General features: G+C 45.2%; 1 protein-coding gene across 1 annotated transcript in view; it reads right to left on the bottom strand.

The window, feature by feature from the left end:
- Positions 1-14,674, bottom strand: part of LOC106118483 (Thymine DNA glycosylase) — a 32,141-nt gene that overhangs the window by 4,922 nt on the left and 12,545 nt on the right. Inside the window, exons 2-6 of the mRNA XM_013313142.1 lie at positions 6,232-6,855; positions 1,178-1,334; positions 677-808; positions 297-527; positions 15-208 (exon numbers count right to left, since the gene is read on the bottom strand). Of these exons, the coding sequence (XP_013168596.1) occupies positions 15-208; positions 297-527; positions 677-808; positions 1,178-1,334; positions 6,232-6,855 (1,338 nt within the window). The remainder of the gene's footprint in view (positions 1-14; positions 209-296; positions 528-676; positions 809-1,177; positions 1,335-6,231; positions 6,856-14,674) is intronic.

Genomic DNA, 14,674 nt, shown 5'->3' with positions numbered 1-14,674 from the left:
GGGGCGGCGCGTACCTCCTGATCTCCATCTCCTCCTGCGGGCGGCGGCTGGTGTTGTCGGGGAAGACGAGCTCGGCCTCGTCGATGTGCGCGACGAGGCCGTTGAGGTAGTCGCGGAACTTCTTGAGCGCCGCGTAGAAGGGCACCTTGTCGGCGGCGCGCGGCAGCTGCGCACACCGCGCCGAGGAGGACGGCATCACCCACGTGTACTGCGCAACATCACGACAACAACGTTACCATCGACCTCGAGTCGAGTCGCCTCGCCTCGTGACACCGACAACTATCTGGCGCACTGACCGTGTTGGTGCCGGCGATGGTGTCGGGCTGCTTGCCGAAGCAGAAGTCCTTCTTGCCGGAGAACACCTCGTAGATGAGCTTGCCGTTGAAGACGGCCACCTTGGGCCGGAAGGTCTGGAGTTTCTCGAGCAGCAGCGCCGAGCCCTCCTTGATCTCGCGCCGCGTCAGGTCCGCGGAGCCCTTCGTGGCGCGCGACACCATGTTCGTGAACCCGATGCCGAAGTTCAGGAGCTGTAATGCGGTTTGTTTGCCCGTTCATTATTCTCTTATTAAATCTTACGATATCCATCCAAAAGAGTAGTGGGACATCTTCTTACTACAACGACGAAACTTTGTCTCCGGGCAAGGCGAACTTGTAAGAACGATGAAGGTCGACATACCTTGTAGTCCTCGTCTGCACTCATCTGCTCGCGCGTGAGACCGGACAGGTAGAGGCACTTCCAGAAGTGGTTGCCGGGGCCCGCGTAGTGGTGCCCCTTGTACGCCGCGAACAGCCCCGGGTTGATGCCGATCTGACCACCGAACAAACGACACGTCAATATTCTGCCACATAACTGCTTCAATACCGTAACGTGTGATAGTGGAGCTGGGTGCTAGTTGTGACGTGGTCAAAATGCCGAGCCTTGTGGCTATTGAATGTTGAATAAAGCTTAACAGTAGGTTAACACTAGAAAGCGAATAAGTCGTAATAAATTAAATATGAGATGGATGATTGAGACAGCTATAAGTACAAGTACAAAGGTAAAATAGGCATCTCAAAAGGTACATCTGTGAATACTTTTACACATGTGGTTTACTCTACTGGTGTGAGACCATGCACGCTACAACAGCTAGCTAGTTCGAGCTACAATAAAGTAAATATGCATGTCGATCATACTCACAATGATGATGTCGAGGTTCTCTGCGAGGTGGTCGGGCAGCGTGCGGCGCGCCACCTCCTCCTCGCTCATGCCGTTGAAGCGGTCGTGCTTCTTTCGCTCCTTGACTGGCCGCACCAGTCCCTCCGGCCCCTCCGCGCCCTCCACTTTTATCTCCATGCTGCAACGTATATTTTGATGAACATAGGTACCACCCAGAGCACTCCCGCTATACTAAATCAACGGCCAACGTTGTGGGATTCTCGCAATGCGTCGAACTCTAATTGGCTGTTATTTCAACTGGTATTTTAAGGACATTACGACATGTGGGCTGCGTTGGAGGAGATTGCACTGAATGTTTACTACAATTTGTTTTAAAAAAATTGCATTCGCCTCCATTCTGTAGATCTGCCATATTGCAGAAGGTGCTGTCGTGTCCGCGTCATTTTGCAGTGGCTACCATTCAGTTCTTGCTTATTCTGTACCGGCACAATTGTGTTCAGCGCAGTTGAGTAAAAAAGAGCATCGCACGCGGAACTCGGCCGCCGGCTGCGTCCGCCGCTCCGCTCGTGTCGTCCAATTCACAGTTTGGACGCGATGCCGTTTTGTTGCGCTCTTGTTAGAATCGGAAGCGCTTTTTTATAAAGGACCGCAAAATATTGGTTCGGGACACGCTCTACACTGCTATCTATTTTTATCAGTGTCTGTCTTTAATTATTTATACTCGTAGGGGCGTACCGAGCCAAGATTTCAATAATTTTTTCAGTCTGAGAACAATTTAACTGTTCTCGGTCGCTAGGGGACATTTCAATACTGAATAATAATACTGGCCTATGTTATAATACTTCATTCACTCCAACGTATATGTTGTATTTAATCTTGGAATTTCATCCAGTCATACCAAGTTCAAACGATATAATTTTGTGTAAAATGCATGCAATTCTTTGTATGTGAATGTTTGCCGCCGGCGATGTAAGTGTTATAATTTATTGATGGTTTAGAAGTTGCACAGACAACTGCAACGCTGCGTGACCTAGTTAGACGGTGCCCGACCTGAGGAAGTTAGGTCAACACCCGCTGGTCTACAGAAGGGTCGGGTTGCAAGCGGGTGCGGGCGAGCGCGGGTGGGTGCGGGCGGGAGGAGGCGAGGCGGCGCACACGAATTCCGGAATACGCAGTGAAATTTTGAACTTCGTCTGCCGAGCTGAGGGAGCGCCGTGCTTCGGTGCACGTAAAAAGAAACGCATAGCGCACTAACGAGTGCCTGTGTTGTGTGGGCACACCACTGTACTCTACTAACAATTGACAAAGCTGGCAGAATATTTTAAAATACACAACGTGTCCTGTAAAGTTATGATCATATTCAAAATTATAAGGTCAAAAGCAAGGCATTGTATCTTAATTATATCTGTGGAGTAGAAGTACAGTTTGCTAAACAACGATATGACGATTCGCAAGGGAGGCGCCGAGGTCCGATAGCTGGCATTAGTTGGGTTCCAGTGAGCGCGTTATGTGCCACTGTACAACAATATACGCATACTTCGGCCGTTTAGTGCTGCCCTGCGCTACCCCCGCGGCCCGATGTGTTACTGGGACAGTAATTATCTCGCAGTAACAGTCACTGTAAACTAGCCTCTATGGTACACAAACATAAAGCACTGACTTGTAAGTTGTATATTTATGTGTTACTATGGACCGGCGCGGCGGCGTATATTGTAAGCCTCTAGTTATCTGGTAGAGGGTGCGCATATAAAAGACTGGAATGATAACGTCACCGGTGTACTTTTCTCGTCTATTTCGGCGTCGGTCTCGTATTTTAAAACAAGTCAGCGGACGCGGACACATCCTGCATCTCAGCAGAAATAGAGCGCCACTCTAACGTGTGTACCCGCCAGCAGGAAATTACGTTGTTGCACATCACGAGAGCAGACAATTATTATTATTATTATTAAAAAGTCCACATTTAGGTAATGATGTTCAGTGTGATGACGTTCAGTTAACAGCATACATTTATTGTGAAAACATATCGTCTTGTCTATGACCCTTAAGAGCACTGCTCTAATAAAACTACGCAATGATTTTGTGAACACTTTTAGAAAAAGATTGTAACAGAGAGCCTATTCATACAGCGGCCGTGTCCCTCCTCGCGCTGGGAACATCGTTTAGCTACGTTGTATACGTACGCGTATACGTATGTCGGCTAATTCCAACCACACGCTTTCCAAATCCCTCTATAGATAAATATAGGTGACAGGAATGGATACTGCGTGCTTCTTCAGTTCAGTTTATAGAAATATCGGAGCGCACCTTGTTCATGCTGTATTCCCTAATATCTGTATGCATCGTATTCAATTTTGTGAGATTGTGAGTCGAGCCAATAGTGCCAGTTTATTAACTGCTGGCTGCTGGCGCCGTCCACATTAAAAACTATTCGTATTTCTGAGAAAACAATTTTCATTTTGCTTACACTATCTATGATGTTTGTAAACCGGCGCGGCGCGGCGCGGGATATTAAGGCATTATCGCACATTAGCTTTTAACGGAACATCGTTTCGAAACAATTCAAAAATATTGAAGCGCGCGAAAAGCATTTGCGACTTTCCCGGAGTGACCGGCTAATGCTCGATGTCGGTATAAATAGTTGGTATCGAAGCAATTAGCGGCGGCGCCGGGAGTCCCGATGTTGCTCGAGCGCCCCGCGGCTCCACCTTGATCCGATTTTGGCGGGCCACGCGCTTCCGGCACAGAAATACCCGCGTAAACAAGCGCGCGCCATTGTCCGCCGCCCACGTGCTCTGCCCGCTGACGACGATGTCACAGTGGTAGCTGCCGCATCACAGAAAAATATTATACAACAACTCCAAATTGTTGTACTGCAATTGCTCTTTTTCACAGCCACTGGCCTCTTGCACGTCATAGTAGACGTCGTATGCAGAGATGGTAAAGCGTGGTAAACGCTGGACCGCATGAAAGACCACCATCCAATCATCGCGACAGTTTATCGACACAGTGCGTTTATCAAGATAAGCAAGCATTGCGTAACAAGTTGGTACCATGTCGTTTCGATTGTGCCGCTGCAACATACATCGTATATCTGCCGCTTCGTGCCTTATCGGATCGCGTGCGCGTCACGCAATGTACGCGTACCTAAGCGACTGCATACGAAACCGAACTGATTGGCGCCTAATTTTGTGCAACATTACTTAAATCAAAAAAATTGCAAGAGTATGTGTTGTTACGTCGTGGTACATATTGCTGTGTTCCGATGTAGCGCATTGCATCGCCAGGTCCGGCCTAGCGCTGGGTTGAATCTTATATCCATTAATGAGACCTCTAGCTATTTGAATCCGATGATATAAAAGATATTTAACACGTATTTTTTTTAGAGATAATCATATTTATGTCGAACTATTAAATCGCTAAATTTTGATCAGTAAATATTTATGCATCTTTGCTTACTACGATATTATAAGAAAAAAAGATAGCTAATGTAAGAAAAATTATTTGTATGTATATATTATATCAATGTTACGTAGAGAAAAAAAAACTGGTGTGAAGTGCGTGTGACACATATTGAGCGAGCGTGCGGCCGGGCGGCGCTTTGTGACCGGTGGCCGGGCGTACAATAGCGCGCTTTATTCCGGCGGAGGCGCACAAAGCACTCCCCAGCCCCAGCGACCGGCCGCATCACAACTGGACACCGTCACAAGCAACATCCACCTCGCAAAAAATTATGACCGCACGCCATCACACCGTCACGCAGCGCCCCAGCCCCCGGGCCCTTAGTGCCAGCCCTGCGCTTTGTTTCGCTGCAAATTGTTCCCGAATACAAAAGCGTGCCACGTGGCAAATGATACTGAAGGTGCCATAAAAGTATCCTTCTATCGTTTTTTGAAATAAGCATTTAGTCTAAATAAATCGCGACTAACCACAGCTTGGTAAATGGGACAGATTCGACATAAATTTAAGCTGCACGATGCCTAAAGAAATCTAAATTGTAAAGGATCCTTTGTTATAAAATATCAACGAATTTGCTAACTGTTTATTTCGGTGCCAAGCCGAGTAGGCTTTATAACGTTAACTACATAAGCTCGCTTTGCGTCGGCAAAGCTTTTAGCTGAAAATTTCAGACAAACGTTAAGGTGGGCCATAAATTTGGTGAGCGGGTGCTATCTCACAGAATGGGTCGGTTCCTTTAGTCGGGGACCAAAATCCGAACGAAATAACCGCACGTCGTGGACACGCATGTGCTCCGAGCGGAGATTGAAGCTCACTGGAGGCTCTGTGGTTCATAACAATATATCGTAAATGATTCAATAAGTACACAGAACATTTAACGTTTTAATTCATATGAACTACGCAATACTTGGGCATACCTAGGCTGTAACGTATGTAACGCCATATAGGCAAGTAAATATAAAAATAAATGTCCTCATTGCTTTTAGGGCGTCGTGTCTTCTGAGCTATGAGAGTTACGTTAAGCAAATGATAAATAATGTCAGTCGGGCTGCGGTCCGCCGCCACCGTCGCGGGCAGGGGTGCCACCAGCCGAGGCCGAACTAATTCCGGCACGGGGTCAATGAACTTCCTTCTTCTTAATTTCCCCCAAATTACGAGTTGCGACTAAAATTGCTACAGGTCGGTACCGAAGTTTAGGCGACATTTTACATCAAAAAAGACGAAGATTGTTGTCGCGCAATTGTTACCTTAAAGAAAGCTCAGACGATGGATATTTACATTTGTCGGATGTGCACAACTTTACTGAGAGACAGGATGAACATCGAGCGATCACCTGGCAGCCGTCACTGCATTACTATAGATGAGATGGCATTTTCTAATAAACCTAATAGTGATTATTTAAAAGTTATAGCGGTGACACAGACAACACGTTAGCAGACATCTTTTCCTGCTTAGCGACACCCGCATATTGACTCCTTATCGACTAGCGGCATAACTTTGTGTGGACACTTTTAATTGTAACTAAAATATTTGCATCAACTATGGTAGAAATAAATTTAAATACAGTAGTGGCGTTGCTGTCGCGTTTAGTTCAACGAATATAAATCTGAAGGACTTACCCGTTCTCGTCTTTGATTTTCTTCTTGCGGCCGCGTTTCTTGGGCTGTCCGAGCATGAGCTGGTGGTGCTGGGGGTGTGCGTGTTGGTGCGGGTGCGTGTGCGCGTGCGCGTGCGGGTGCAGGTGCGACAGCTCGTGCGCCAGGTGCGGCGGCGGCTGGCCCAGCATCGCGCACATCGCCTCCTCCTCCACGAACGAGTAGGGATCGTCGCACTCGCGCTTCACGGCGTCATACGCGTCCTCGTCGCGTTTGTGCGGCGTGTGGGGCGTGTGAGGCGTGTGAGGCGTGTAGTGCATGCCGCCGTGCGTGTGCTGCTGACTCATGTCGTAGGGAGCGTCCGGCTCGCGCTTGTAGTACGGCTCGGGGAACTTGGGGAAGGGGAAATGCTGGTAGGGCTCGGGGTCCGGCTGCGGCGGGGCGTCGTAGCGAAAGCCGGCCGGCGCCGGGGGCTCGGGGAAGCGCGCCAGCAGCGGCTCGTAGGCGGGCGCGGCGGCGGGCGAGCGCGGCGCCGCCGGGGAGCCCTCCGCGCTAGAGGCCTTGCGCCGCGCCGCCTCGCCGCTGTTGCTCGTCTCGTAGCCGTCGTCCTGGCTCTCCGGGGGCTTCGGCTTCTCATCGCCCTCCTCCCTGTCGCACACACAAGGTAACGCCATATTAAAATTACCTAATTAGTTTATAAAACCGGACAAGCTTATTTTTAAAAGGAGTAACCTTAATTCTAAAATAAATACACGGTTTTATTTTTGCATTTGTTTAATTGAATTATCCCACAAATCTTTTTCATATCCACTTTATATGCTACCTCATATATTCATTCAGATAGCCGTATCGATGACACAACCGACAGTGGGTACGAGTATATAGAGTAACGTTGTATGTATATGTAGGTGTGTCGGTGCGGTGCAGGCGGGGTGCGGGGTACGGGGTGCGGGATGCGGACAACGCTCAGGCGCTTCGAGCGACGCACCGAATCGGAAGCGGAAATTACTCAAAGGAACAGCGCACAGGCTCCCTCACACCGCAGTTTCAGCGAAAGCGACAAAGGCAAGAGCTGCCGAAGCGGGTGGGCGTAACTAAAATTGTAATCTTATTCATGTGCTATTTACATCGGAGAAGAATCGTGTCATGACAGCTTGGCGGGAAACACCGGTCAAGCAGAGACTGTACCGCGCAGTATTTGTTCTTTGTACGAGACAACAGCAGCAGGTGTTGCAAGAATGCAGCATCAAAATACAAAGAATATGCAGTGTCAATAACTGAGATCGGGTGCCTTTCTCAATGTCAATCTATATTTATGTTTGCGTCATGCCTATCGATTACGATAGTCAATTAATCTGTCAGTATTGACCACCAGAGATGGCCGGCGCGAGGCACGTAAACATCAGACGTACTCTCGCGTGACATTTCGCGTGATATCATCGCTTTAAATTTAATTGCCTCGTAAAAATTAGAGACCGCATTTTTTGCCCTTATCACGTTCGAAGAGGTCGGGGTCGGGCAGCGTGCGGCCCGCGGGGGCGGGTGCGGGGGTGCGGGGGCGTTAAACCCGCCAGCGCGCAACTGACGGCGCGGGGTGAACATCCAATACACCATTTATCATGACGGTTTTGCACTTCGTCATTACTTGTCGTGCTTAAAAACTATATTTTTTAACGACGTATCCAAATACTTTGTTGCGTTCAATTTTTAATGTATGTGTTAATAAACTCTGCCGCCGTCAAATCCTTTAACCTTGATACCGACCGATTGACACCGAGATATTGTCTGTTCTGTTGTCAGCTTCATACAAAAATACTAGGTGGGAGTTTTTAGACATCACTGCACTCCAACGCCATATTTGAGCTCTGAACATCGTGCGAATTAATAACATTTAGGTAAAATAAGTTAAAACGAATAAAAGAACTACGTATACCCAAATTAAAGTGCGGCGACAGTAGTGCACTCACTCAGCTAAGCATTTAATTAGTCTAATTTATTTAACATTCAGTGAATTATTTGGGTATTCATTTTATCTCCGTAGTGGTGGGCGGGATAGCTTGTAGATGGATGTGCGGCTGAAACTTATCCTGTCTGCCACACCAGCGCTTTAGTGACGCTGAAAATTGCATCGTAATCAGTTTTATTTAATACTAGCTGTCGCCCGCGACTCCGTCTGCGCGGGATTAAAAATAGATGTTGGCCGATTCCCAGACCTACTCAATAAGCTTACAAAATTTTATGAGAATCGGGCAAGCCGTTTAGGAGGAGTATGGGAACGAAAATTATGACACGAGAATTTTATATATAACATTTTCAAAATATTATTTACCTAAGTTGAAATTCAGTACAAATGAAGTTGTACTGCAAATTATTAAGATAGGCGAAGGAAAAACAGAGTAAACAGTTACAGCGCGTTCTCAATTCTATAAATGTTTTACAATTATTTATTTTCTGTTTAAGAATACCGATACTATGCTGTGGTACCGTGTTGTCTTGTCGCGGTGATGCTCGTTTCCGCGCCGTTTACGACCGTTCAACTGACCGCCACTGGTGCCGCCAGGGTGCTGCATAGTACCGCACTACAACTATAGTATTTACTCTTTCCTACATTAAAGTATAATTGTAAGTAATTGATGCAAATCAAACATATTAAACTTATATAAAACGGCTAAAACACTGACGTATGTTCGTCCGATGGCGGCACCGACTTGTTTCGAGGCTATCGGGGGCCCTTCATCAGGGTGAGTAGGACTGGTGTTTTAGTTTTTTATATAAGTTTAAGTGTTGGTTTGGTTTATAGGTTGGATTAAGTGATTCTGGGGAGCCTCTTCGACCATGCCCACGGAGAATGTCCAAATCCTAAGTCCAGTTGTGAGTCGGCTCCAGGTCAGCGCTAGAATGATGAGCCGTGGGGTTTGCGTGACTAGTGATGGGGTATCGCGAAGTGTCGCGTCGGGGACGACACAGGTGAGATTAGTCACCTGTCGCCGGAAACAGGTTTAGCTAGAGGCTAGCGGCGGCGCGGCGCGATGCGGCAGTGCGTGGCGTGCGTGCGGTGTGCGGCGTGCGAGGTGCGGCGTGCATGCGAGTGCGCGGCTTGCTATCGCTACATCTGAAGGCCACGGGACGTAGGAAGGAGCGTCGCCTGACGCAACACACGCGCGCTATAAATAACACAAGCGTAAGCCTTTGCAAATATATTGCGAATTTTGCCGTCGCAATGTCTTCAAAGTTTCCTTCCGTCTCGTGTTTTTATAAATAAAAGTGGATAAAATCACTCCGAAGAGACGAAGGTAAAAAGAGCCGACATCTTTTTGGTCTAGGTATTGTATCAGCTTCGGTTTCCTGTTGATCTCCGACTCGAGTGATTTCTGTTTTAGCGGCCATTCGACTTGCGCTTTTGCATATTTGATGAGAGGCGACGTGAGATGACTTGCCGACGGACAATATTACATCATACATTCGAAGAAGTCATCTCACGATTTCGTCAAATCTTCATCCATCAACTTTCCGAGGTGAAAAAGGAAATAATATAAAATATAGTAATATGTACATGTTAGAAAATAAAAGATACATAAATATTATAGTTTGGATGGCACTACAAAGCGCTTGATATATAAACCGCAAATAATTATAGTGTTGGGTTTAACATTCGCGCGCTCGTCATCGACGATCTCCTCGGTGCATCCATCCATTGACAGCGCCTCGCCCCCCAGTGCCGCTGGGGGTGTGTGGGGTGTGCGGGGTGCGGCAGGGGGCGTAGTGCTGCCTAATTAAGCCCCCGGCGTGCAATTAAGGTGACGAGGCGGTGCGGGGCGGCGGTCGACGCGGGGCGTTGGGTCCGCGGCGGTGCGTGATACGGCCTGCGCTGCGAGCTGGCGGGCTAAATGCATCGCTCATTTGGGTTAATGGTTCGTGAACACAATGCACACAGCACACAGTGTTTGTGTGTCAACTCGATGTGTCTGTGCAAAGCGGGCTCCTAGTAACTGTCCTATAGTACTTTGTATTAAGTTATATAAAATTCGTATAAGAAGACCCAAAACGAGATGGAAAGAGCTAGTATTGAAAGACATGAGTGAGTGCCAAGTTTCAGAAGAATATGTCATGGACAGAGCGAAGTGGAAGAGACGGATTGAGAAAGCTGACCCCACCACCTTGTGGGATGCAAGCTAGGCAGAAAGAGAGAGAGAGAGAAAATTCGTATAATAAGATATTGGACTTATCCAAACTATATTCAAAAAAAATAACATTACGCTTAAGTATTTTAATGTTAAATTTGTATATTGCGAACTGTAGCTGGCTTACAGGTGGCAATATAATCTAGCATCACTACATTAGTGTCCGAGGTGATAGTGTGTCGGCAGGGCGGCAGGGCGGCAGGGCGGGGGGCTGCGGGCGCGACGTTAGAAAGCAATGGTTTTGACCCACTCCTCTCGTCGGCAACAACGTATTGTTAATTACCTATACATCCTAGAAATTCAACGTAATGATTATGTGCAATAGTAAAATAACGATTTAGCATTAATTTGGGATATTGTTATATACGACAACACTTTCATATATCGTATGTAGACATGTACAACGTAACGTTCAATATATGAAGTGCAGTGGTACAAGATATTATACAGTTTATGAACCTTTGTGTACATTCAAATGCAAACTTTATTTACGCCTACATCTTAGGTAAAGGGGGGGGTAACTGAAAACTAGCTTGACACGGTATTTCGACCTGTGTCAGCTAAGCTGAGCCACTGCTCGCTTAGATCCAACGCCGAAATTAAATAAACAGACTTATTTCAAATTCAATACGTGTCACTCATTAATATATAATATTTACAATTTTCTGTTAATTTGTGAAGATTGTGAATTAAGTGAAAATAAAAAATAAGGAAAGTTTATGTTATACAACTTTGCTATTTTCGAGTTTGAGCAAAAAATGTGCAGTTTGTATAGGGTGAAAATTCTTTGGTTTGAGCACGTACGCGGCGCACGCACCGGGCCGACGGGCCACGTACATGGCGCACCTACTGTGTACGTGGCCCGGCGGGACTCTCCGACCCTCCCCCCCTCACCAATCGTAAGACCGGTATCAACTATTAAATCTTTATGAAACAAATGATCAAAAAGTTGCTTAACACGATATATTAATGGTGAATATCTCTATTATTGTCTGTCCGTTTCATCTAAAACATGTTAAATTCTGCTTATAATTTAATAACTTTTTATTGTATAAAAAAAGGGGGCAATCGAACGTTTGGAACACCGAGGTGATCTTTGACTCCTATCATTCGCAACTCCTGAATAATCTACTAGAGCATATGATTGGCCAAATTTTAAGTCGATTGGTCAACTTAAGTTCTAGGACATTCAGCGTACAATGCAGAAGCCGTCGTCAGATGTCGCCCAGCAGCCGGGGGACGTGTCTGCAGCGCGCGCGCGTTGCAAACCAGTTGTCGGGCGCGACGGCGCGACGTGAGCGCAATATTCGCGTCATTAGCATTCAACATTAATTTGTCTGGCAGTTTTTGTGGTCGTCGGTAGCGCGGCGTTTTTGCCCTCAACGAATTATACTGATTTCCATATATATGTTCCTGGTAAAGGTTTTTTTTTAAGAGAAACAATAAAGACGGCTTACACGTGGCAGAATTTTAATGAGTTAATGAGATTATTTTGAATGATTACAAATAAAACGACAGAATATTACAAAAAAAAAAGAATTTAATTAAAAGAAGATACCAGGATGGAGTTATAATAACCGTGGGAGTTCCTATCAAATAATATTAATGTATTTTAGTCGCATAAATGAAAATGATTACGATATAAAAACTAAATAGATTGTGTAGCTGATGACGCACCTACATACATAAATATGAATTCGATGCGTAAAATATAAGTAATAAACATAAAAATGAATTACTATACAACACAATATAGTCAAAACAAAACATTAAAAATGAGGCTAACAATGATCTAAAGTGCATTTAACGAGACATCAATCAAAAAATAAATCAACAGGCGGCGAGTACCGGCCACTTACGTGTAACTAACTACATATGCCGCGCGCACACAACAATCACATTTAAATAATAAAAAGTGCGGCGTATGTCAAGTTACAAGTAATATAGCGCTGCATACATAGCACGCATAACTGTGTCGCGCGGCATTACCTTTGTCTGTGCTGTGGTACTGCAATAGACAATTTAAATGTGTAATATTAGTATAAGCAAGCATTACTTACACTATATTGAATGGAATCGTATTTATTATTTATGTTACAATGCATCAGATATCAACATAAGTTATCGGTAACATTTAATGTAAGGTGCACAGCCCTAGCGACAGCTGATCGCGGGTATCGGGCGCGGGCCGCTTTATGCCGCAATAAACGTAAATGGCGCGCCGGCCGCGGCCGCTTCATTCATAAAAGTGAATTGAATTATTACACAGACAGACAGACAGCGCGGCCGATAGTAAACAAAGCGATACAATGTTACACTTAGCGTCTCGAGCCGAGCTCGCGGACCACCGCCGCCAGTACCACCACTGCAAGCGCTCATCGAATCTTAGTGCATAGTAAAGAGTTGCTCAGTACCGATGTCGCTCAGTACACATTGAGTTAACTGGCCGAGGCTGGGGGCTGGGGTATATATGTTACATCATTTAATTATTAATGTTGCTTTCAAAGTCTGTTGTGTATGTTTTTTGGAATTTCGATTTTATTGAATAGAATTTTTACAGCATTTATATTTTCAATGATAAATTAAAATAACATATTATCAAACCTTTGGTAATAATAGTCTTTTCTTAGTTTTAATTTACTTATTGTTTTATTTTGAAGATTACGTATTTACCCGCAAGCCTATTTATGGTACCTAAATAAATATCATTGTTATTGAAATGTAAACGTAAACAACTCTAATGATAAGTAGGTTAGTAGAGTTTATCACTGGGATATTTAACCGGCTATGGTTCGTTCAGCTAAAGTGGTTTCTCGTACAGAGGGTTTCAAATGATTGAATGTGAATTTTTTGTATGAATATTAGCAGATCTTTAATAATTTAAAGGCTAGAACATTATTTACAATTTGTCATGCGCACGCGGCGCTGTGAATGTGGTGGCGGATATACTGATACAATTATTGTTTCAACGAAATGCGCCGGGTTTCCCTCTGATATCGTTATCCGCTAACGTCACTGGGGCACTAACTATTACTTCACTTAATAACTAACTGTTAACTTAATATAAGCTAGAGATGTGTTGCTCACTGAGATAATATTTTCATTTAGATTTAGTATTAAATTGTACACTAAGGAAACTCTTTAGAAACCGACCGACTGTGAGTGTGGAATTTGTCAATGTGAGTAGTAAGTAAACATTCATGTAACAACAGAACGTCTATTCAGTAGAATATGATTCTCTATGACTTCTCAATAATCTAAGAGTAAGCCGATTGAAGCAATTCTTTTCTGGCAAACTATCAATCTTTCTTTCGTTAAAAAAAGTAGTTTTGCCAGCGTGTGGGGGGTGGCCGCGTGCCATCAATCTGCGACGCCTCGCACCGCAGGACGGACACATCGCCCTCGCCCCGCAGCGCCCGCACCGCACCCCCCGGCCTTTGTTGCCCCCGGACAAGAATAATCGATAGCTTGCTCCAGCTAATGTCAGCAAACACACACACACACACACACATGCTACCAAAATTGTTGCTAAACAAAACAATAGATCATCACAAATAGACTACGCAACAATAGCGATTACAAACCTGAGAGAGCTTCGTTGTTGTAGCTACACTAACTAGTACCACGTATTGACAATTCCCACTTTCGACTTTGGGTTCTGGCAAAATATCCGAAGATTTATGGAAAAATAGCGAAAATATGTGCACGATAAGTATCAACAAGTCGGCGAAAGTTGTATAACCTTAGCCGCGACAGACTTCAACTTGTTTAAACTGCTTCAAACTTATAATTTAATAATTACTGTGACAGTGGGGGAGTGGGGGGGGGTAATATTAGTTTAGCTAGATATTTTACTTACTTTTCATGGATACACGTAAAAGAGACAGAGGATTTTTAGATTTAAAGATAGACGATGACACTGTGTTGATGTGGCATTGTGTCTGCAACTCGTTTGCATTGTGTGATATTGATGTCATTAACCCGCGAGTCATCTCTCTGCTCGCTTTAAAAAAATAAAGTGCGCCCGGATTTTAGCGTAAATCATATTCAAATACATTACAAGGAGCACTGTGTTGGTGCTCACCGCACGAGCACATGGCGTCGTGATCTATTTTTTATGGTTCGTGTATCTGCGCCCTGGTGTGCTATCCAGCACAGAACAGCGCGGCGGTCGCAGGGCGGCCAAGGGTACATATGCGGCTTTCACTGTCGCCTACTTTTGTCCGAAATTCTCTTATTGCAATCACACGTATAATTGAAGCAGAAATTTACCACTTTCCGTTAAA

The sequence above is a fragment of the Papilio xuthus genome, unplaced genomic scaffold (assembly GCF_000836235.2).
Source record: "Papilio xuthus unplaced genomic scaffold, Pxut_1.1 DF827570.1, whole genome shotgun sequence".
Taxonomy (NCBI): domain Eukaryota; kingdom Metazoa; phylum Arthropoda; class Insecta; order Lepidoptera; family Papilionidae; genus Papilio; species Papilio xuthus.
Note: the sequence above shows the minus strand (reverse complement) of the source record. Positions and strands in the feature narration are given on the sequence as shown.